This window comes from Trichechus manatus, unplaced genomic scaffold, assembly GCF_000243295.1.
Source record: "Trichechus manatus latirostris isolate Lorelei unplaced genomic scaffold, TriManLat1.0 scaffold00021, whole genome shotgun sequence".
Lineage (NCBI taxonomy): Eukaryota > Metazoa > Chordata > Mammalia > Sirenia > Trichechidae > Trichechus > Trichechus manatus.
Window position 1 is genome coordinate 16,887,113 of NW_004443957.1, and position 25,777 is coordinate 16,912,889.

General features: G+C 34.5%; 1 protein-coding gene across 3 annotated transcripts in view; it reads left to right on the plus strand.

The window, feature by feature from the left end:
• Nucleotides 1-25,777, plus strand: part of CEP350 (centrosomal protein 350) — a 174,643-nt gene that overhangs the window by 66,022 nt on the left and 82,844 nt on the right. For all 3 annotated transcript variants that reach the window (XM_023728085.1, XM_004372876.2, XM_023728084.1), the window contains 9 exons: nucleotides 9,443-9,593; nucleotides 11,229-11,383; nucleotides 16,058-16,244; nucleotides 19,066-19,286; nucleotides 19,679-19,842; nucleotides 20,503-20,613; nucleotides 20,996-21,136; nucleotides 22,403-22,539; nucleotides 24,831-24,950. In XM_023728085.1, the coding sequence (XP_023583853.1) occupies nucleotides 9,443-9,593; nucleotides 11,229-11,383; nucleotides 16,058-16,244; nucleotides 19,066-19,286; nucleotides 19,679-19,842; nucleotides 20,503-20,613; nucleotides 20,996-21,136; nucleotides 22,403-22,539; nucleotides 24,831-24,950 (1,387 nt within the window). The remainder of the gene's footprint in view (nucleotides 1-9,442; nucleotides 9,594-11,228; nucleotides 11,384-16,057; nucleotides 16,245-19,065; nucleotides 19,287-19,678; nucleotides 19,843-20,502; nucleotides 20,614-20,995; nucleotides 21,137-22,402; nucleotides 22,540-24,830; nucleotides 24,951-25,777) is intronic.

Genomic DNA, 25,777 nt, shown 5'->3' on the forward strand with positions numbered 1-25,777 from the left:
TTTCTATGTATAGTATCATATCATCTGCAAACAGGGACAGTTTAACTTCTTCATTACCAATTTGGATGCCGTTTATTTCTTTTTCTTGCCTTATTGCTCTAGCTAGAACTTCCAACACAATGTTAAATATGAGTGGTGATAAGGGGCGTCCTTGTCTTGTTCCTGTTTTCAAGGGGAATGTTTTCAGCCTCTCTCCATTAAGAATGACGTTGGCCATTGGTTTTGCATAGATGCTCTTTATTATGTTGAGAAATTTGAGGATAATGGAGACTTTTGTTGTCCATGTTTGTCATCTTCTAATTTATCTGCAGACTTCAACTAGAGTAATTTAATCTTTAAATTTTTATTTCTTAGCTCTTATTGTCATAAAACAGTAGCTGACTGGTAGTTGTAGAAAATGTTGATCTAGTTTAGCGAAATTTATGTGTGATGTTCAGGATTGGTATAAAATATTTAAGTGTATCAGGTTTTTCTGTGACTATAGTTATGTATTTAAATAGGAAATGAGTATATTTCTGAATTGTGTAATTTGTAAATTATTGGGAATATTGTGGTCAAGAATTGAGAGGGACAGCTGTAGTAACATTTCTAATTTGGAAGCAATTCTATTACTGTTTGTCAAAATTAATTTTAATAGCCGTCAGACTTGGAATAGTAATGTAGCCTGATGGTTGGGTCCTGAAACAATAACTTCTAAAGTTCCCCTCTTATCCCTGACATCCTGTAACATAACTTCCTTGTCTGTGATGAACTTGACTTAAGTTCTTTTCTCTATTCTTCTTGCAGTAGATTGATTCTACTCATCTTGTGCTAACATGACCTTGGATTTTCAAGTTGAAAGGAGTTAGGCTGAGCCTTAAGTCAGCTATTAATAGTGTGGTTTTCTACTTCTACCCTACATAGTGAACATATTATTTGATAAACTGATTTCATCTGCTCATCTTATGCTCAATTGGATATCACATTGCAGTTTCCTAGAATTCATATTTAGGCAGTTCTTTATGATATTGTGCAGACCTATATATGCTGTTTTGTTTAGCCGTTTATTTCTATAGGTGGTAATTTTAAGGTAGGCTTTGATTTCCTTTTTTGAACATTTTATTGTGTTTTAGGTGAAAGTTTACACAGCAAATTAGTTTCTCATTCAACAATTCATACACAAATTATTTTGTGACATTAGTTGCTGTCCCCACTATCTGTCAGCACTCTCCCCATTTCCACCCTGGCTTCCCTGTTTCCGTCCCTCCGGTTTCCCTGCCCCTCTTTTCCTTTTCATCTTTGCTTATGGGCAGATGTTGCCCGTTTGGTTTCCTATATTTGATTGTTCTAAGGAGCATATTCCTTACTGGTGTCATTGTTTATTTTATAGACCAATCTATTATTTGGCTAAAAGGTGTCTTCTGGGAGTGGCTTCAGTTCCAGGTTAAAAGGGTGTCTTAGGGCAATAATCTTGGAGTTCCTCCAGTCTCTATTATCCCAGTAAGTCTGGTCTTTTTTAAGAATTTGAGTTTTGTCCTACATTTTTCTCCCATTCAAATTGGGACCTTCTGCTGTGTCCCTGATCAGAGCAGTCAGTAGTGGTAGCCAGGCACCGTCTTGTTCTTCTGGTCTCAGGGCAGAGGAGGCTGATTTCATGCGGACCATTAGTCCTGTTGACTAATTGCTTCCTTGAGTCTTTGGTTTCCTTCACGCTCATATGCTTCAGATGGGAAGAGACCAACAGCTGTATCTTAGATGGCTGCTCACAAGCTTTTAAGACCCCAGATGCTACTCACCAAAATAGGATGTAGAACGTTATCTTTATGAACTGTGTTATGCTACTTGACCTAGATGTCCCTCGTGACTATGGTCTTTAGCCTTCAAGCCCAGTAATTCAGGCGTACGAGGTGTTTGGATATGTGTAAGAAGTTTCCATAGCTGTGTCCCTTATGTGCTGTATTATATATATGAATATATATACAGCACATACAAATATGCATATACAATATATGCACATGCATGTACTCCCATATGCCCTCCCACACCTATAGAGAATACATATCTACCTATGTAACCATTCAAAATCTTTTGGTTGTTATTTTGTTGCTGAATTGTATATAACATTTGCTGTGGTTGTCCTTTGTTTTTTGCATACCCCTCAGTGTCTTCATTTACTGTGATCACATTTTGCTGACTTCCCCCATATAGTGTATTGCGTTTCTCTTCACCAGACTGTGTCTGCTATCTAGTAAGTGATTCTCCCTCCCTCCTCCTCCCATCCCTGGTAACCATCAAAGAACATTGCTTTCTCTGTGTAAACCTATTCTTGACTTTTTTATAAAAGTGGTATCACATAATATTTGTTATTTTCTGATTGACTTGTTTTACTCATGATGTTTCATGGACTCATCATTGTTCTCCATCATTGCATAGCATTTCATTGTATGTATGTACCACTGTTTGTTTATCCATTCATCCGTTGATGGACACTTAGGTTATTTCTGTCTTCTTGCTGTTGTGAATAGTGCTGCAGTGAACATGGGTGTGCATATGTCTATTCTGTCACTGCTCTTATTTCTCTAAGATATATATCTAATAGAGGGATTGCTGGATCATATGGTATTTCTGTTTCTTCTTTTTTTGTACTTTAGATGAAGGTTTATAGAACAAATAGCTTTTCATTAAACAGTACACATTGTTTTAGGACATTGTTTAACAGCCGCACGACAGGTCAACACTCTCCCTTCTCGACCTTGGGTTCCCTATTACTAGCTTTCCTGTCCCCTCTTGCCTTCTTGTCCTTGTCCCTGGGCTGTTGTGCCCCATCGGTCTGATTTTGTTTTATGGGCCTGTCTAATCTTTGGCTAAAGAGTGAACCTCAGGAGTGACTTCATTATTGAGCTAAAAGGTGCCTGGGGGCCATATTCTCGGGGTTTCTCCAGTAGGCCAGTAAGTCTGGTCTTTTTTTGTGAGTTTGAATTTTTTTCTACATTTTTCTCCAGCTCTGTCCGGGACCCTCTGTTGTGATCCCTGTCAGAGCAGTCAGTGGCGGTAACCGGGCACCATCTAGTTGTACTGGACTCAGTCTGGTGGAGGCCATGGTAGTTGTGGTCCGTTAGTCTTTTGGACTAATCTTTCCCTTGGGTCTTTGGTTGTCTTCATGGTATTTCTATTTCTAGCTTTTAGAGGAAGCACGATACCGTTTTCCATAGTGGTTGTACCATTTTACAATCCCACCAGCATTGTATAAGAGTTTCAATGTCCCTATAACCTCACTGGCCTTTGTTGTTTTCTGTTTTTTTTTTTTTTTAATCATTGCCGTTTTTGTAGCAGTGAGATGGCATCTCATTGTAGTTTTAATTTGCATCTCTCTAACGGCTAATGATCACGAACATCTCTTCATGTGTTTGTTAGCCACCTGAATGTCTTCTTTGGCGAGAGCATCTCTTCATGTGTTTGTTAGCCACCTGAATGTCTTCTTTGGTGAAGTGTCTGTTCATGTCCTTTGCCTGTTTTTAGGTTGTTTGCCTTTTGTTGCTGAAGTGTTCTATATATTTTATACAAGAGACCATTATCAGATATATCATTGCTAAAAACTTTTTCCCAGTCTGTAGGTTCTCTTTTTACTTTTTTGATAAAGCCTTTTGATGAGCATAAGTATTTAATTTTTAGGAGGTGTCGGTTACCTAGTTTGTCTTTTGTTGTTTGTGCATTTTTGGTTATGTTTGTTAGTGCATTATACCATAAATTAGGACCCCTAGCTTTGTCCCTATGTTGTCTTCCAGGAACTTACAGTTTTAGGTTTAACATTTAGGTCTTTGATCCATTTTGAGTTAGTTTTTGTGTATGGTGTGAGGTAAGGATCCTGTTTAATTTTTCTGCAAATAGATATCCAGTTTTGCCAGCACCATTTATTAAAAGAGACTGTCTCTTCCCCATTGGATGGACCTCGACCCTTTGTCGAAGATCAGCTGTCTATAGCTGGGTCAGTTTACTTCTCGGTTCTCAGTTCTGTTCAGGGGCAGATTATCCAATCGGCAAGGTAAGCATGGTGCTTACCTTGTTTATCAGATCATCTGTAATGAACAAGTTCACATTTTTTCACCACATCAAAGATTCTACTTCTAGGTATGGATGACATCTGTCTCCCAACCCCACAGCACCTTTTTGTAGAATCAAAACCTCTTTTCAAATTTATAATCCTTGACAGGGACAGATGACCCAGCAAGCAAGGTAAGCACGGGCTTACTTGTGTATACTTACTAATCTGTAGTGAACAGTTTCATATCAGTTGTGAAAAACAGGTGAAATTATTCACTGCAGGTTAGTAAGTATGCCCAAGTAAGCCTATGCTTACCTTGTTTACTGGGTCATCCACCCATGATTCTGTTCCATTGGTCTGTGTATCTGTCATTGTACCAGTACCAGGCTGTACTGACTATTGTGGCTGTATAGTAATTTCTGAGATTTGGACGTGTGAGGCATCCTACTTTGTTCTTCTTGAATAATGCTTTAGGTATTTGGGGCCTCTTTCCTTCCCATTTAAGTTGGAGATTAGTTTTTCCATTTTGTTAAAGAATGTTGTTGGAATATGTATCAGGATAGCATTATATGTATAGATTGCTTTGGGTAGTATTGACATTTTCACAATGTTAAGTCTTCCAGACCATGAGCATGGTATGTTTTTCCATTTATGTAGTAGGTCTGTTTTGGTTTCTTGCAGTCGTGTTTTATAGTTTTCCTTGTGTAAGTCTTTTATGTCCCTGATTAGATTTATTCCTAGGTATGTTATCCTTTTGGAGGCTATTGTAAATGGTATTGTTTTCTTTATTTCCTTTTTGGAGTTCTCCTTGTTAGTATAGAGGAATCCAACTGATTTTTGTATGTCGATCTTGTACCCTGCTACTTTTTTGAACCCTTTTTTTAGTTCCATTAACTTTCTTGTGAAGTCTCTGGGCTTTTCTATGTATAGGATCACATCATCTGCAAATAGTGATAGTTTTACTTCTTCTTATCAACTTGGATGCCCTTTATTTACCTTTCTTGCCTTATTGCTCTGGCTGGGACTTCTAGTACCATCTTGAATAGTAGTGGTGATAATGGGCATCCTTATCTAGTTCCTGTTCTCAAGAGGAATGCTTTCAGTCTCTCTCCATTGAGAATAATGTTGGCTGTTGGTTTTGTATATGTGCCCTTAATTATGCTGAGGGGTTTTCCTTCTCTTCCTATTTTGCTGAGAGTTTTTATCAGGAAAAAGTGTTGGATTTTATCAAATGCCTTTTCTGTGTCAATTGAGATGACTCTGTGATTCTTTTCCTTTGTTTTATTTATGTGGTGAATTACATGATTGCTTTCCTAATGTTGAACCACCCTTGCATCCCTGGTATGAATCCTACCTGATAGTGATGTATTTTTTTTTTTTTTGATATTTTGTTGGTTCGAATTTTGTTGAGAATTTCTGTGTCTATGTTCATGAGGGATATTGGTCTGTAATTTTCTTTCTTTGTGGTATCTTTGATAGGCTTTGGTATCAGGGTTATGCTGGTTTCATAGAATGAATTAGGGAGTATTCTTTCCTTTTCTATGTTCTGGAATACATTGAGTTGAATTGGCATCAGCTCTTTGAATGTTTGGTGGAACTTTGCAGTGAAGCCATCTGGGCCGGGGCTTTTTTTGTTTTGTTTTTTTAATGACATCTTCAGTTTTTTCTTTTGTTGTGGGTATATTTAGGTTTTCTACCTCTGCTTGTGTTAGTTTAGGTAGATAGTGTGTTTCTAGAAATTTGTGCATTTCTTCTAAGTTTTCAGATTTGTTGGAGTACAATTTTTCATAATATTCTGTACTAATCCTCTTTATCTTGGTCGGTTCTGTTGTAATGTCGCCCATTTCATTTCTTATTTTGTTTATTTGTGTCTTCTTGTTTTTTTCCTTTGTTAATTTGGCCAGTGGTTTGTCAATTTTATTGATCCTCTCAAAGAACCAACTTCAAGTTTTGTTGATTCTTTCTATTGTTTTTTCTGTTTTCTATTTCATTTATTTCTGCTCTGATCTTTCACTGTTTCCTTAATTCTGGTGACTGTGGACTTCCTTTGCTGTTCCTTTTCTGTTTGTCAAGTTGTTGGGTTAAGTTAATTGATTTTGGATCTTCCTTCTTTTTTGATGTGTGCTTTTATTACTATAAATTTAATTCTGAGCGTTGCTTTGCTGTGTTCCATAGGTTTTGTTATGTTGTGTTGTCATTCTTATTTCATTCCAAGAATTTTTAAATTTGTTTTCTTCTATGAGCAAGTAGTTTTTTAAGTAAAGTGCTATGCAGTTTCCATGTGTTTAATTTTTTTTCCTTGCTCTTTGTGTCATTGATTTCCATATTTATAGCATTATGGTCAGAGAAGATGTTTTGTATTATGTCTATGTTTTCGAATTTAGTGAGGCTTGCTTTGTGACCTAGAATGTGGTCTATTCTGGAGAATGATCTGTGTGTGCTGGAGAAGAATGTGTACTGTGCTTCTGATAGGTGATGTGTTCTGTGTTATGTCCGTGAGGTCAGGTTGGTTAATTGTGTTATTTAGATCTTCTGTATCTTTACTGAATTTCTTTCTAGTTTTCTGTCCATCATCAAAAGTGATATGTTAAAGTTTCCTATTATTGTAGAACTGTCTTTTTCTCTTTTCAATTCTGTTAGAGTTTGTTGTGTGTATTTAGGATATCTGTCATTGGATGCATAGATATTTATTATAGTTAGGTCTTCCTGGTGGATTGACCCTTTAACCATTATATAACACCCCTCTTTGTCTCTTATAATGGATTTTGATATAAAGCCTGTTTTATCCGAAGTTGTTATTGCTACTCATGCTCTCTTTTGAATACTGTTTGCTTGATTTATTTTTTTCCATCCTTTAATTTTGAACTTGTTTACGTCTTTGTGTTTAAGGTGTGTCTCTTGTAGGCAAACATATTGATGGATCATGTTTTTAATCTATTCTGCCACTCTCTGACTCTTGACTGGTGCATCTAATCCATTTATATTCAGTGTGATTAATGATAGATATGGATTCATTGCTCTCATTTTGTTATACTTTTTTTGTGGTATTAACGGTTTCTTCCTTTTAATTTTTTGCAGTGAGTTCTTTTTGTATATGAGTTTTCTTTTCCTATCAGTCATTGTTGTTGTTTTTCTTTAATGCATCTTTCTGGTTTTCTTCTTCTTTATTTTGGTGAGTAAATATATTCCTTTTTTTGTGATTACTCTGAAGCTTACCTTAATCCCCTTAAAATGAAAACAGTGTGTTGTATCTTAAAATCACCTTGACTTCCTCCCCTTATGGAAGTTCTATAACTACATCTTTTATCCCCTACTTTTTATTTTGAAATTGTCGCTGTTTACAGCTTAATTTTTCTGGTTCCTTGTAGTCAGTTTTTTAGTTTTATTTTGCTTTTGTGAGGTATTTATCTGGGTTGGTGTCTGGGTGATGTTGTCATATGTCTTTATCTCACATTGTTGTCTGATATCATTGGCTCGTTATCCAGAGGACTCTGTTTAATATTTCTTGTAAGGCTAGTATGGTTTTTACAAATTCCCTTAGTGTCTGCTTATCTGAGAATGCCTTAGTTTCACCATCATTTTTGAAAGACAGTTCTGTTGGATATATGATTCTTAGCTGGCAGGTCCTTTCCTTCAGGATTTTATGTATGTCGTCCCATTGTCGTTTTGCGTGCATGGTTTCTGACAAGAACTCATCACTTAGTCTTATTAGTGCCCCTTTGTAAGTGAAATTTTTTCATGGCTGCTTTCAGAATTTTTTCTTTGTCTTTGGTTTTGGAAAGTTTGATTATGATATGTTTTTGTGATTTTTTTCATGGAGTCTACTCTGGGGTTAATTGAGCTTCTTGAATGGTAACCTTTTCGTCTTGCATGATATTTGGGAAGTTTTCAGCCAATATATCTTCATAAGTTCTCTCTGTACTTTTCTTTTTTTCCTCTTTTTCTAGAATTCCTATTGCATGTAAATTATTCCTCTCGATAGTGTCCCACATAACTGTTAAGCTTTCTTCATTCTTTTTTTCTGATTGTTCCTCAAAGAAATTAGTATCAAGGGATTTGTCCTGTATTTCATTGTTTCTTCTGTTGATTCAGTTTTACTTCTGTGTCCTTCCATTGAGTTATCCATTTCTGATATTTTGTTGTTAATCTGAATTTCTACTTCTTGTTTTTGTGTGGTTTCTAATTGTCTGTTCAGTTTGTCATTTTGTTCTTATATTGTTTTCCTGAATTCTAGGATTTTGTGTGTGTGTCTGTGTGTGTTTTCCTTGATCTCTTTGAGGATCCTAATATAAGCCTTTTAAATTCCTTCTCAGGTAGTTCTATTACTGTTTCTTTCTCTGGAAGGTTTTTTTTGTTTTTCTTTATTTTGCTCACTTGTTTGAGCCAGCTTGTCCTGTGTTTTTGTGAAATTTATTATTGTCTTCTGTCTTCAAGGCATTAAGGTGTTATTTTAATTATTTGTGTATTTATTTATTGATTGTATGCTTGTTTGTTTTGTCCTGATTTTTTGTTTCAGTATATCAGAATGGGCAGGGTGAGTGTGCTCTTCTGATCTCTGGTCTGGTAGCATGGGAGCACTCACCAACTGTCACTGGATGGGCGGAACAGCAGCAGGCAGCGAAGTGCTCGTTGCTGTTCGCTGGACTTGCGGGGTTATTGCGGGTGACCTTCCTGTGCTCCTCACACTAGATCGCTGCTGACTTTGCTTCCATCTGTGCCGGGCCGGCTGGCAGGGCACCTCTGCTCCGTATCTCTCCTCGTTCACTGTTGTCGTTGTTTCTTCTTCCAGTCGGTATTTGATATAATTCTTTATTCTTTCATTTGATGCTCAGGGTTCCAGGATTGTCATCTGTATCTGTTTCACTTGATTTCTCTGGTCTTTGCTGTAGAATGACAACATTGTATGTCTGACTAAGCTGCCATGTTGGGCTGTCTAGGCTTTGATTTCTTTTGATGAAAGCAAGATGCTTAAATTAACACCTTTTTTTCTTCTTAAGAAAATTGGATTTGTTCTGAAATTCTGTTAGATTTTTATTAACGTTTTATCGTTATACTGAAGTATTCAGGGATGTAATGATATGTTATCTCAGGTTTGCTTCAAAATAATCAGAGGGGAGAGTAGCAAATGGGACAGTAGGAGGTTTAGTTGAAACAAGAGTGGTCACGTATTTGATAACTGTTAAAGCTGAGTGATGGATACATTGGGTTCATTATGCTATTTTCTCTACTTTCATGTATGTTTGAAGATTTCCCTAATAAAAAGTTATACGTATATTGTTACATATTAAGGTAAAGTAAAAGAAGGTGTTGATAAAAGCAAAGAAAAACATTCATAAGTCCATGCTATTAATCTCCTAGATTTGGAATGCTTTGGTTATAGTTTTTTTATTTTAACCACATTTCATTTATTACTTTTGACAGGCTTTGAAGACAGATTGGAAAGAGGAGCATCAGCATTGCGGCCTTTGAATACCATCAAAACCCCTCTAAGCAGTGTTTCGTATGAAGATGACTTTGTTTCCTCTCCAGAGAGTGGGACTTTGACAGAAAAAAAATCAGCTCTTGAATTTACGTAAGAATATGTTGACAATGTGGAATAAAATCTGAAGAGTGAAAAAATGTATAAATGAAAACTGTGTTCTGAACATTAGTCAAATTTTACTTGTTTAAAAATATATATGCAGGCTGCATATAATGATTAAAAGCATAGCCTTTGTATCTAGACTGCCTGCATTTGATTCCTGACTCCCCCGATTATTAGTTGTTTGCTTTTGAACATGTTGCTTAACCTTCCTGATCTTAGTTTCCTTCTGTGTAAAACGAAGAAAATAATAGTACCTTTCCCACAGAATTGTTACGAGTGTTCATTGAAATACAAAGTACTTAGAACAGGGTCTTGCACGTAGTAAGGAGAGTATAGGTTATTGTGAAATTAAATCGATCTGTAAATCCCCACGAGATAATAATATTGGGAAACTATTACATAGTATACTAATGTAAGAACATGAAGAAATGGTTTTCTGTGATTAAACTGAGGAAGATCAGATAGATCCTTGTCTCTGTGATTCCCCCTTAATCAGTAATTTTATTTTTATAATCAGGAAAACATCTAAAATTTTCAGTGCTTTGAAAAATAACAATAGTTACAATAATGATAACAGTGCTCTATCGAGCACTTAATATGCAAGACCCTGAGAGGACTGAGGGTCCTTAACAATACTAACTCATTCTTATTTACAGCAGCCTGATATGTTAATTATTATTATTCCCATTTTAGGGAGAAAACTAAAGCACAGAAGTTACTTGTAAAAAGTCACATAATAAGTGAATCAAAATTTGCAGGAAAAATTTCCTCCCTAAGTTTTGTTCCCCTATAAATTAATCTGTAGTCATTCATGTTGGATATCATTTTCTTCACATACCACAAAATGATTAGATGATCTTATAAAAATTAGTTAAATCTAGTTGTGCTAATATAAAAAGTATTATTAAAATTATATCAGGAAAAGTATAGTTTTTAATTTTGAGCTCTAACAAAAAGATTAAATTTTTAAATCAGAACTTTTGGTTACCAGTCAGTATGATTTGAATGCATTTTATTTTCATGTAGAAGTTGAACATATTGAAGTATTGTTCTCTATGAGATTATCAGGGGAAAATAGTTACATGAAATTATATATTTGAATAAAAATTTTCCAGTATCCAGCATTATATATTGTTCTCTTAAGTATCTGAAATATATATTTTTATTGGTTTCACTTGAGTAAATAACTCACCTGAGGTTTTTTCAGTAGTAAATGGAGCCATAAGGAATAATCAGGGCTTCTTCTTCTTGTCAGTTGTCATTGAGTTCCAACTCATGACGACCCCACGTGAGCAGAGTAGAATTGCTCTACAGGGTTTTCAAGGCTGGAACCTTTTGGAAGCAGATTGCCAGGCCTGTCTTCAGAGAAGTGCCTCTGTGTGAGTTTGAACCACCAACCTTTTGGCTAATAGTTGAGCGCTTAACTATTTGTGCCACCCAGGGAGTCCAGGCTTAGTGGTAATCAGAAAATAAATAAGAGAAATGGAAGGCATCCTTGATTATAGTTATATTATCCTAGTGATTAAATAAATTTTTATATATTTATAGTTTTAACTGTGTTGTAAGACTTCTTTCTTTCTTTACCTTCTATTACCTATTCTTGGACGGTATTGGTGGTAGCAGTGTAGGCATTCAAGAGGAGCATTCTAGCAGAAAGTCTGCGTATCTTTCTTCTGTGGACGTTACTTCCCAGCATTCGTCAGGGGCCCATTCTGCTGCATCATCTCGTTCATCTACTTCTTCTAAAGGAAAGAAAGGAAAAAAAGAAAAGATAGAACGTAAGTGGAATTCCGCATGGGAACTTGATTCTCTTACCACTGATTTTGTGGTGGTGATATAAAGCTGTGATTTGATTCCATAAGAAGTTATGTGAATTTCTTTATAATAATAATTTAATTAGCTCTCTCATTTATTTATGATTGAAGTAATACCTTTTGATATATAGTGGTTTACATCTTTTTCTGAATATAAAAGTAATACATTTGCATTGAATAAACTATGAATTTTAAACAATTATACAAGAAATACAAATACAAATCAGTGTTGATCCTTCAGCTCAGACATAACCATTATTAACATTTTTGGCACCTATTTTCCAGTATATATGTACAACCACACACATATACACATTTAAAAAAAAAAAAAGAAATATATATTGCTTTATAGCTGCCTTTTTTTAACTTAATAGTATATCACGTATATCTCTGTGTGTCATTAAATATAATACTCGAACTTTCTTATCTGTTAAAGTAGAAATAATAATAATAATAATAGATACTTCTTATGGTAATATTGAAGCTTAAATGAAATTAATGGAGAGAATGTGTATACTTTCTATGCTAAGTACTGGGCACTGGCAACAGTAAATATTTTTGAGTGATTGAGATACTGTTCAATCCCTTCAGTTTTACTCCTGGCTGTAATTTACTCTATAGACCTAGAGGTGAGATTAGGCAAAGGCCTCCTTTTTTTTTTTTTTAATTTATTTTGTTGTTGAGAATATTCACAGCAAAACATACACCAATTCAACTGTTTCTACATGTACAATTCAGTGATATTGATTATATTCTTCCAGTTGTGCAACCATTCTCACCCTCCTTTTCTGAGTTGTTTCTCCCCCATTAACATAAATTCAGTGCCCACTAATGTTCCTGTTTGATCCCATATAGATAGCTCTTGAAAGAGCAGTGTTCAAGGTATACATTTTTTTCTAGTTTAGCTAAGACGACTTTGGGGAATATTTTTGGTTTAAGTTTTAAAGAACATCTCAGCGTAATAGTTTCAGGGATTCATCTAGCCCCCATGGCTCCTGAAAGTCTGGAGTCCATGAGAATTTGAAGTATGTTGTACATTTTCCCCCTTTTGATCAGGATTCTTCTATGGAATCTTTGATCAAAATGTTCGGTAATGGTAGCCAGGCTCCATCCAGTTCTTACGGTCTCATGGCACAGGAGGCAGTTGTTTATGGAGGCAATTAGCCACATATTCCATTTCCTGCTCCTCTCTATTCCTGACTCTGGTTCTTCTTCTGTTGCTCCAGGCTAATAGAGACCAATTGTCAAGGCCAAGAAAGGCCTGTTAAACTCACAGGATGGCTTCTAGCTAGGAAATAGTTTTGTTTCCAAAATTGTTTTTTCTAATTATAAAAATAAACCCTGATCATTGAGTTAAAAAAAGGGGGAAGGTGGAGGTGGGACGAATCAATTTAAAGAAATGGTTAAATACAGAAAACTATATTCAAAAATAAAAAATCACCTGTTGTCCTTCCACCTACAGGTAAGCAGTGCTAACATTTTTAGTAAGAATCCTTTCAGTTTGTAGGCATATGTAAATAGGAAATTTTATGTGCATGGAATCACATTGTGTATGGTGTTTTGTTCTGTTAATAGGTTATAGGTATCTTTCTTTGTTAGTAAGTATGTATCTACATTGCCCTTTGTAATGACTACATAGTGTTCTATTTGAATATTTATAGTTTAATCAGTTTCCCATTGCTTAACATTTAGGTTGTTTTCTTTTTCTTTTTGCCATTATAAATACTGCTGCATTGAATATGCCAATAAGTACATCTTTGTGCATTAATCTCCCTCTTTTCTTTTGGGAAAAATCCTGGAAATAGTGGAGCAAAGAATATGCCATATTTAAATTTTTAATACATTTTGCCAAATAGCCCTTCAGAAAGCTAATGCCAATTTATACTTCCAATATGAGAGGCTGGAGGAATTTTTTTTTTTAAGTTATTATTTTTTTAATCATTAACCTAGTATAACTGTCTTGCAGATTGGAAGTGTTCTGAAAGTTTTAGGTAGGAACTTTGGAGGTCATTTTACTAGCATTTCCACACTCTGTCTTTTTCTTGTTAAATACTGGTTCACAATGGGATAGGCTGTTTCACAGGTGTTCTGAGCTTTATGGTCCCATAAATTTGGAAAATGCTTTTAAAGTGAAACAGATTTCTTGCCTATAATCAACGCTTTTAACATGCTAATATGCATTATTTATCTTAGGACAGGGATTAGGCTATTGTATGAAGCATTTTCCAAATTTATTTGACCATAGAATCATTTCTTCAGTCAGCATGTTATGGAATTAGAATTTCAGCTGAACATAGTTTGGGGAATCTTGATCTTGCTCGTCTCTTTTATCTTGGAAACGTTATACTTTGTTATGTTAGTGTATCACCTAAAGTCACCAACTAGTTATTGGCAAAGCTTGGATTCTGAAGTCTGACTTCCAGATCAGTCTACTGCAGATAAAGAAATGCGTCACATGCAGAAAACTGTATTTGTGCTGCAGTATACTACACAATTTATCTTGTACTACAGCATACTGGACAACTTTAAAATATCTTGATATATTGAATGTATGAGTATAATCAATATGATTCAACATAGGTTTTTAAAAATTCTAATCTGAAACATGAGTAGATGAAGTGTAGGTAGCGTTTTGTGGCTTTCAGTTTCCCTGATCCCTTCTTATAGTGCCTAAAAATCCAGTCTCCACAGCATCTTCTTAAACTTAGTTTCTCCAAGTTCTAAAATCAGTGTAACTTTTATTGTATATTCTCAACCTGGTGATGAAAGAATGTCTGTGTGCTCTGTATGAAAACTACTGCAGATGCCGCCTTTCGCATTGCAGTTGAAAGTACTTGGTAGATTAAAGTGGGAATCATAAGAAAAAAATTTCTTTTGACTTATATTTAAAACATGTCAAGCTACTTTCATTTGGCAGTCTTTTAATGTAGGGACAAAACATTTTCTTTGTATATGGGTTCGTTGATTGGAGTATAGGTCTTTCTTACATAGACCATTCTATTGCTTACAATTTCTAGTTGTTTGTAGTGAAGAACAATTTTTAAATTGTGTATTTATTTTCGAAGAACAATATTAAATGATTAAAGTGTTCTTATTTTAAATCAGTGCATCTTTACTATAAAAATACTAGAGGTAGCCAGCTTACTTTTCTAACCCAGGGATCATAAATAAATTTTAGACTATAAGGTTCTTTCTCATTGATTAGTAATCCCTTAGATTATTTCTGTTTACCTCCTCCCCCGATTATGATAGTGTAATCAATATTCTTATGTCTAATTTATGGTGCACATCTTTAAATAGCTTCCTACAATGAATTGCTGTAAGTGAAGTGGAATTTCTGAGTTAAAGGGGATGCAAAATTATTTTTATACATATCTTAAATTGTCCTCCAGAAAGGATATACCAGTTTACATTCCCATAAAAACAGTGTGTGAATATCCCTTCCTCTGTCTATGATACTAGGTGTTATTACTTTAAAAAATATTTGCTAATCTAATAATGAAAAATGACATCACATTGATGTGATTTGCATTTCTTTGCTTGATAATCAGGTTTCATTTTTTTCATATACTTATGGCTATTTTCTCATTTTTAACCAAATTTTAAATGAAAAATTGTTCACTGTATCACTGTCAGTACACCATAATATAGCATGATTTTTTTCAGTTATCCTTTTTCTTCTCATCTTTAACCATATATCTATATTGTTTAAAAATTTAGCTGCTATTAATATGTACATGAGGTTCTGTATTCTACTTCTTTTTAAAAAACAATAATAAGCACTTCCTCTTGATGCTGCTTCAACATACCATTAAAGTGAATAGTGCACTAGACATAGAGTCATGAGGCTTGGGTTTATGTCTTGTTTCTGCTATTGACTGTATATCCTTAGGCAAGTTATTTAGCCTCATAGATCCCTAGTTACCTCAGCAGTAAATTGGGGATCTGGCACCCACTTCATAGGTATTTAAGAGCAGTAAGATAGTATATATGGAAAGTATTTTAAACTGCAAAATGCTATTTAAATGTTCAAGTTACTATTATGTACGTAATTTAGACAGTCATTCTCTTGGAAATGTAGATTGAGACTTTTTAAATTATGAAAGTTATATATAATTCATAATTTTTACTTGTTTGAATAATCTTTTTGATGTTTATATAACTCTATAAGTAAGATTGTACTGAGGTATAGAATATGAACATTTTTATGAATCTGGCTATATAGTTCTTGCCTTAGAGTTTTTCAAAAGGATTGTGTAGTTCTACTGGCAGCTGATGAGTGTATCAGTTTTCTCCCAGCTTTGGATTTTATTCTTAAAAAACTTCTTTTTGGTTACTTTTTTATAGAGATAAAGTAGTACTTTATTCTTGCTTAATATACTTGTCTTTTATTACCAGTTAAGGACAAATTTATTTTTTTAATAGCAAGTGGTGGATATTAGTGGAGGAAACTTCATTTTCCTTAAATGGAGGCAGAAAGGTGAGCCTTTTTATTTTAGATATGAAAACAAATTTTAAGTATAAGGCAATTTTTAAATATTCTGGTCTGTACCTTTTATTTATTGAAATCTGGATATCAGTTGTCTCTCAGTAGCTTCCAATAATGGGAATCAGCTTTATAAGAAATTTACTCTACAGGGTTGGATTCACTTACTGGAAATGTTCAAAACTCTGTTCTTGATGAGGAAAAAATACAATCTGGCTCAGAACGTGGCTCCTATCAAGGAAAGAAACCTGGGACCAGTAGCAAACATTCTGTTAAAGATTATGAGCAGACTCTTGACTCTGAGAGCATGTTGGAGGATCTTTCTGGACATTCTGTGAGGTAAAACAATATATGTTTTATACTGTAATTCATATATAATTAAAGTTACAATATCATTGATATTCAAGGAATGCATTTAGTAAATTTCAGCTTTGCACTCCCCTTAACTTTGCATGCCCAGGTTACTACAAACTTCTGTACTTTCTGCATAGGGTCTGTAGTTTTGTTTATATCTCTAGTCTCCTGGGTGGTACAAACAGTTAATGTGCTTGGCTGCTAAATGAAAAGTTGAAAGTTCAAGTCTACCAAGAGGTGCCTGGGAAGAAAGACCTGGTGATCTACTTGTGAGAAATCAGCCATCAAAACCCTGTGGAACACTGTTCTGTTCTGACACACATGAGGTTACCATGAGTTCAAGCTGACTTGATGACAACTGTCTTTTGTCTTTTTTTTAATCCGTATTTTAGGATACGGTCATCTGTCACCTAAACTGTTACAACAACCTCTCCTTCAGAAATCCTCTGCCTCTGGCACAGCTGCCTTTCTATCCTAAAAGCCATTGCCACAGTTGTTTTCTTGGCTCAATCATTTGACCAAGCTACTTCCCTCTTTGGAGTGCTTTTGAAGCCCACAGCTACCCCACAGAGCAATGCTAAGAACCTATTTGTAGTGTTTTTACTAGGCCACTACGAACTCATTTCTTTTATCTGCTTTTGCTTCTCAACTGTATTGTACTCTTTTAGTGTGACTAGTTAGCATTCTTTTGGTCTCGATGTTTATTTCTTCCTCTAAAGGTTTCTCTCTTGTTCAACTTACTAAACCATTCAAGCAGATTTTAAAATCTCAGTGATTCTTACTATCTTCCCAAACTGATTTGAAGCAGAGTCTTATCTCTTATACTGATTATGGAACTTGCACATTCTGGTTTTTTTTTTTTAAATCTTTTTTTTTTTTATTTTTTATATTATGCACTTAGCCTGATGCTCATAAATAACCTTCAGTTACTGCTTCATGTATGGGTCCTACTCAGTTGTCCATGTGATATTTTATCTGCCGCATAGGTTTTGTCTTTCTGGAAATTTAAGCTCTGTGAAGACATGGATTTATTTATTTTTTGAACTAACTTTGTGCTTTTTTGAGTACAGTGTCACATGCAGGTACTACCATTTTTAATGCTTTAATGTTGCAAAATAATGTTGCATCATTAATACCATAGTTGTTATATTTAAAATTGAATTTAAGTTATCAGTGATTTTGGAATTCAGAAAACTTTTCCTTTCCTCAAAAGAAACTTTGATGACTTAATTGGCAAAGTCTACAAAGTTAAACATTTCTGAGAAAGAATCCATAGCCAAATAAGTTTGGTGACTGCCTCGTACTATAGTCTAGGCCCCGCTCACCCTAGCCCATGGAGATTCATGGTGGATAAAGTATTTTGAGGCTTTGATAAGACCTCCTCCAGTTTTTAAAAATAAATTGTTTAACCTATTTTTTTTTAAACTTGTTTGGTTGTAGACACTCTTTGCCCCCAACCTTTTCCCCTTTATTTCTTTATTGATTTTTTTTTATGACAAACTTATTCTTAGAAACATATGTTTGGAAGTGCCATTCTAGGTGAATCTTCTGTACAAAGCAATTATAAATTCATTTTATAAAACCATAAAGCGACAGTCAAACAAAGCACTTTGTTTTGTTTGATACCATATTGAAATTCTTTAATGGAAATCTGTTTGGAAATAGAAGTAATGATAATTCTTTTTATGTTCCATAATTGAAATTGTCAGACTGTTACAAGTAGTGTTTCCCTAAACCATCAATAGGAAATTAAAACAAGTTAGTGCCTCAAGACATTTTTTAAAAAATGTTTTCATGCTAGGTATAAGAGAAATTCTTATCATTGAAACTATCTCATCATTTTATTAAAAGCTAAAAGCAAACTTGTTTTAGTATGTTAACTGTGCTAATATCCTTCATAGAGTATCTTTGAATAATTTATTCAACAAATAAATATTCAGTGCAAGGCAGCCTGCTTGTTATTAAGAGAAAAATATAAAAGAATAGTATATGGTTCCTGCTTTGAGGGGCTAGACATGTGCCTTGAGTTGAATTAAATGCTGTCCAAAGAGTTGTTACTATCAAACTGCTCTGAGAAGTTACTTCTTATTAGAAAGCTCAGGAAAAACTATAGCATTAAAAGGTGGGTGGAAACAAATGGACATATATTAAATACTTAGAGATGCATAATATGAAAATAATTTTTTGCTATGAGTCTTTTGAGTTAAGAGAAATAACAAAAAAAAAAAAAAAAAGGAAAACTTTTGTCATTTCTAAGTTTTTAATAGGGCATCCCTGTATGGTGTAAATGGTAATGCACTCAGCTGCTAACCAAAAGGTTGGATATGCGAGTTCATTCATTTAGAGGCGCCGTGGAAGAAAGGCCTGGTGATTTACTTCCAAAAAAATCAGCCATTGAAAACCCTGTGAAGCACAGTTCTACTCTGTCACACATGGGGTTGCTACAAGTTGGCACAACAACTGGTTACAAATACAAATCTTGACATTTTATTCTCTTTCAGAGACATATTTTAAGACAGTTTTATAAGATAGGCTTGACCTTGACTTTTATATATGACTGTAATTTTATTGCTCTGTAAGGTCTAGCTATTTTAGATTTTATTTTATACTACAATGATATATGTACATGGTAGAAGAAAGGGTTAAGTGCCAGTCTAATCAGGAGACTGCCTTTCTATTTCATTGCGGCAGGGTTTGTGCAAGTTAATGTAATAGAAAGTTATGCATGTTGTTCTTATGAATTATTTGGCTTGTTCTTGAGGGTAGTTTTCCTTTTTCAAATGTCTTTATGAAACAAAACTTCTAGTGTCTCATCAGAGAAGGGAAGATCTCAGAAAACTCCGACTTCTCCTCTGTCTCCAAGTTCCCAGAAATTGTTGCAGTTTGACCTTCCAGGAACTTCGTTGGAAAAGACTCAGCCCTCAGTAATAATACCTCCAACTACAACAGCATTTAAACCTAATGCAGCTTTCACAGATATTAACCTAACTGCTAGTAGAACAACTACAGATATGGCTTCAACACCAGGCAAGTAGATCGGCGCGGTTGTAAGTTTTAAAATAAGAGTAATTTTTTTCTGAAGATTACTTTTTGAAGTATTAAACAAAAATTATGCAGGAAATTAAGTGTTGAAGAAAGTGTGAGAAATTCAAGAGTGGTATTTTTTTTTTCCCATATTGCCAACATTAAATATTGGTTGAAACACACTTGAAAAATGTATTCCATATATGTAATCCTAAGTGTTTATGTGTATGTACACATATATATACAAACACGTATATATATAAAAGAAGTAACTGTCTTCCCTTCAAAGGAAAGCACATTTGGTTTTTGGCTGTTGAAGTGAGAAATAAATATTAGAAATCTGAGATATAATTTCATGTGAACTTTTGCATTTGACAATTGTTAACGCCCTCCAGGTTCTAAGCGCTTTTCCCCTGCTGGCCTCCAGCATCGTTTGGCAGCAGAACTCAATTATTTGAGTGCCATCGAGGAGTCCATGCGCCAACTATCAGATGTAGAAAGAGTTCGAGGCATTTCACTTGCTCAGCAGGAGAGTGTGTCTCTGGCGCAGATCATAAAGGTACTTGCGGAATTTTCTTTCTCTTTAGCTTTTTGTGGGTTTTCTCTCTTTTCTATGCTGTTTGAAAGAACTTTAACGATGAGTTAAAGGATACATAATTCTGGGTCTCTGATTTGAACAGGGCATTATGTAACTTTATATATAGCCTTACCACCTCTAGAGAACGTAGACTATTTAGCACTATTCCAGAAGAGACATAAATATATAGATACCAGATTGTATGGAAAGGGTCCTGGTGAAAGAGAGACCTTCTTCTGGGCAACATTAGTTTGAAACTGTTCCTTCAGAACACAGTAAAGGAATCATAAAATTGTGAGGTGTGAAGCATTATCTTGATTTTTTTATACATAGGGCGTAGTTTTACCTGTAGGACATTTTCCAAGGAGGTGCTATAGCTTTTGCTTTATAACCAGGTTTTTGGTATCAGTTCTTAGTCCTGTATGCTTTGGAAATGTTTTCTGTTACTGCATTATTTGAGGCAAAGTAGGTGGTCATTAAATATTTTGATAAATGACAAGTGACTGATAAATATCATGTTTTTCCTTTAAGGTCTTAATTTGTTGCTTCAAGTGATTTGTATTAGGAAAATAACATTGCATTTATTTTAGTTACTGTGTTAAAATTCTTAGAATTAATATTTATCATTTCTTTATTTTGAAGGCACAGCAGCAACGCCATGAAAGAGACTTAGCCCTTTTGAAGTTGAAGGCTGAACAAGAGGCTCTGGAGAGCCAGAGACAATTAGAAGAAACCCGAAACAAAGCAGCACAGGTGACATATTTTGCCTTAAGAACTGGTTCTTTAAACCTAAATTTAGTGTTCTTTAATTATATAGGAATGAATCAGAAAAGACATAAATAATATTTTAGTCTTTTACCATATATGTGATAACTTCATGCCATTTGATTCTTTTAGCAACCTTGTGAAATTAGTAGAGAAAAATTATCATCCCCAGTTTAGGGAAGGGGAAACCAAGGTACATAGTAGTTACTTGTCTGTGGACACATCAACTGGTAAACAGTAGTGTTAAGACTCAAACCATGAAATCCAGATATTAGTCAAGTATTTCATGAAACAATTTTATAAATTAAAAGCTAACTTGGGATGGGGGAGCTAAAACATAAGTTCTCTTTTCACCGTCTTTTATTTATAGGTTCATGCAGAGTCATTAAAGCAGGTAGTTAAATCACAACGGGAAGTAACTGAAGTCCTGCAGGAGGCAACATGTAAAATAGCAGCTCAGCAAACAGAGACTGCTCGCCTTACCACGGATGCAGCACGCCAAATCTGTGAGGTAAGAGCCATTAAGAACCCTTTTTGTTTTAGTTCTTTTCAGTCAGTCTGACTCACTTTGGTCTTAGTAGTAATGGGTTTCTAATATCTAGCAAATGCATACTTTTAATCAGTTACCCTCAGTAGGTAGGGAACCATACTCTATTGAAATAAGAGGTACCATTGACTACAGTGTATTATACGTGTAAATGATATAGAGACAGAAAAAAGACGGAGAAACACTAAATTTCTGCCATCTAGTAAGCTTTTTAAAAAAACTGACTTCATTGATGTATAATTTACATTAAACAGAATCATCCATTTTAAGTATATACTTTGATGAGTTTTGACAGATGTATACATGTATCTGTAAACACCACCCTAGTAAAGAAACAACATTTCTATCACCCCCAAAAGTTCCTTCATGCCTGTTTGAAGTCAGTCCCCAACTTTGGCCCCAGGGAGCCATTGATCTTCTTTGTATAAAGATGATGTTAGTGTCTTTTCTTTTATTGTACCAAGGATAAAGCCAGAAATAGTTTTACTGCTGTCTTTATGTAGGATATCATAATCTGTAGCTATAGTTTCAATTTATTTCAGCAGTTACATATTTTGTAACATACTTTGTTTTTTCTTGTCTTTTTTTTTAAACAAAAGTTAGGACTATTTGTGACATGATTCAGTTATTAAAAATCCACGAACCTACTGTATGTTGGACTATGGGAGTGTGCAAATAAGTATACAGTAGAGTCTATTTTCTCAAGAAAATTTTAATCAGCTTATTAGAGAACATTGACAAAGATTTCAAAAACACTTAAAAGTCATCAGTAGAAGTACTATCTTAAGACAATGATTGAATAAGTACCAATGAATAATACATATACCAATTGCAATAGTGTTAAGAGTAGGGAAAATGTATTTCATATTGTTGGCCAGAAGAGTCTTACAGAGGAAATAGTAATTGAATTGACTTGAAGGAAGATTTAATTTTTGGTTTCCTATGGCTTATATGACTTAAAGGTTTTCTGTGCAATCCAAGTCATATATTGTTATAGCTAGGTGAAACCTTTAGAAATCATGTAGTCCAACTCTTCATTTTTATAAAATGAAACTGTTGAGACTTAAAACGGTTAAGTGATTTGCCAACAATCTTTCATCTGTTAGTGGCAGAATTTGCTTGACCTCAGTCCAACAATCTTTTTCAAGACACTGTGCTTGCTCTCAGTTCTTCTGTGACATTATCTTTCTGTATCTACTCTTGGATTTGTTGTGTGTGTGTTATGTTTAGATGGCAGAGTTGACTCGAACTCACATCTCAGATGCCATCACTGCTTCAGGAGCTCCCCTAGCAACACTATATGACCACCAGCGGCAACATCCTCCAGACTTTGTGAAACAGCTGAGGACCAGAGCTGAAACAGATAGGTTAATATTCATTCATTCTGAAAATATACAGTGAGTAGCTACTATGCTCCTAGGCACTGTTCTGGATACTGAGAATACAGTTATAAGTTTACAGTCTATGGGGAAGGTAGATATTAATCAAATCTTCACTTAAGTGAATGAACACTTACAAACTGAGATGAGAAAATAACACGTCTATGAGGTATGTAACCTAAGAGTTTGATTAGTCTGAAGGTACAGGAAGATCAGAGAGGTCTTCCCTGAGTAAATAAAGCTTATCATGAGTCCTAAAGAATAAGAAGAAGTTAGTGATGTAAAGGAGGTCAGGAAGGGGCAGATCAATACAGGCAAAGGCCCTGAAGTACACAGGAGCGTGACATATTTAAGAAAAAAACAAGAACGAAAACCCAAGGTGACTGGAGGCAGAGAGCAAAGAGCAGAATGGTATGAGGTGATTCAGGGATGGTAGGGCATTGCAGACCTTAAGGATTTTGGAGTTTATTCTAGGAGCAATGAGAAGTCATTAAAGAGTTTTTTAGGCAGGGTGGGTGACATGATTGTATTTGTGTCGTGTCTTATTTTTAAAATACATTTTGGATGTTTTGTATAGACTGAATTGGCAGGAAACTGGACTGGATGCTGAGAGACTGATAGGCAAGTTATCGTAGTAGTCCCAGCAAGAGATAATAATAGCTTGAACTAGGAAAGCAGCAGTGTTAATAAAGAAGTAGAAGACTTTGAGAGCTGTTTAGGTAGTAAAATCAAATCTTAAGGGTAGACCAAATACAGTAGATGAGAGGTGGAAGCAAGGAGAATGAGTTACAGCCATTTGACTTGTGCTGCTGTGTGGATGATGATACCCATTTATTGGGATAAGAAACCAGAAGAAGACCAGGACTTAGGGCAAATTATTTTGGTCTGGAGCTCAAAGGAGACATCTAGACTGACTCATGAATTTGGGAATTAGTAGTACATGAGGTCACCATGAGTTGGAATTGACTCGATGACAACAACAAGTATTTGAATGGAAATTAAAACCTGGGCCTATTGAGACTGAGAGAAGAGAAGAGAGCCTGTATCCTAAACCTGTCAAAAAACTAGCTCTTAATGAAATTATTAATAACCTTCTATAAATAATATTAAAGTCCAACTAGAGTTAAATAAAATCAAACACTTTAGGATATCCAATGCATTTTAGAAATTCTGATTAGATTAGACTGTATAGTATCTTTCATACTGTGAACATTGATGCTTTCCTGCAACTAATTGGTCTATTTTGAAAAAATACATTCTACTTCTGAAATATTAGAGCATAAACTTAGCAGTATAAATGGGTTACTTAATTCTTAATCAGAGATTCTAAGTAAGAATCTCTTTATAAAAGAATGTATTTAATTTTTTTTGATATATGTAGAATGGATTTAGTTTGTGTATTTACTGTTTTTGTACTACACACTACCAGTTGGAGCATTTTTATATTTTGTCATCTGCTATGAACACATTTGTGATGGTATCACGCAACACCAAAATAAATTTATTACTTTCAATTTGTTATGTAAAAACTGATCTCAGGGTACATAGGAAGTAATTGCATTTATAAATGGCTTTGTGTATCATGATACTAACATAGACATAATTTTCATTCTTGACAATTTGAAAAACAGTCTTTTAACTTCTAAAATATATACCTGTATTAAACACAGCTATTTACTTAAAAAAATAAAAGTATTAAAAAAAATTTCCAAAACATGAAACAGAAAAACTTACCTGATTCACAAGTAAACCAAAAACAAATGTTTCTTTGGTCCTTTCCTTTACTCTTTTTACACCAAATTTCCATACCACATAGGTGGTTTGCAGCCAGAGTAGAGAGGTAAATTGGTTTTTGAAAATATAAACCCTAAGTAAATAAAAGGAATTAGAAGGAGCTTTTATGGCAAATTCAAACTATTGCATTTATAGTATACAGTAATTCTTGTTAAATTGTTGTGCTATTAGTTCCTCCACCTCTACTTGTACAAAATATAGCATATAACATTAGTAAGTTTGGAAATAGAAAAAAAGTTATTTATAATTCTTTCATCTAAACCCAACAGTTTTAAGTCTGTGTTCACATTCATTGATGTGGAGATTTTGTGTTTATTTAAATCCTTTTCTGTGATTGAATGCCTTTCTCTCTCAAAGAGTTCGTAACAGTTATTTCATAATTTCTGTTTTCTAGAGTTTATCTTGTATTATTGTTAAACATTATTTAAAATCTTTTCTCTTAATAGAGACTTTGAATGTTTAACCAGCTTTTATTTTCTTTGTAGGAAAAGTGAATCTGTTTCACTCTCTCAGAGTAAAGAAGGGACCCTTTACTCAAAGCATCAGAAGTATTCTCCTTCATATGATAGTTATTCTGAGTCAAGATACAAGAATCACAATCGAAGGTGAAGAGAGTGGTTTTATTTCTTTATCAGTACTGTTTAGTAAAGTCTGGTAAATAGCTTAGATATTGCTTTCCTTTGATTTTTTTATCTCTTTTCTTTGAAGCCATTGATGAAACAATGCCTGGCCTTCAAAGTCCTGGCTTTTCCTGTTTAATTTGCCATTTAAAAAATAGTTGGTTCATGTAGTAGTATACCTACCACTTCTTGAGAGCCTTCTTTGTACAAACACTCTATAAATTGTTTTTTCATATATTTAGTCTTCATAGCATTCCTTCAAAGTAGATAGTATTATGCTTATTCTATAGAAGAAGGAACTGAGGCTCACAGATATGTTAAGAAACTCACCCAAAGTTACACAAATAGTGGGACACCAAGGAAGTGAACTTTGGTTTTTCTGGCTCCGAGCCCATGTTTATTGCACATTGCCTTGCTGACATCCATATTTCTTTTTTTTTTTTATTTTGTTTTATTTTTTTATTGTACTTCAGGTGAAGGCTTACAGAACAAATAGTTTTTCATGAAACAGTATTAGACATATTGTTTTATGACATTGGTTAACAACCCCACAACATGTCAACCATCTCCCCTCTCGACCTTGTTTTTTTTTTTTTTGGTGAAAATATACATAGCCAAAGATACACCATTTCAAAAATTTCTGCATGCACAGTTCAGTGACATCGACTGCGCTCTTCCAGTTGTGCTGCTATTCTCACTTTAGATGAAGGCTTACGGAACAAAATAGTTTCTCATTTAACAGTACACATGTTGCCCTATGACAATGGTTAACAACCTCATAACACATCAACACTATCCTTACTCAACCTTGG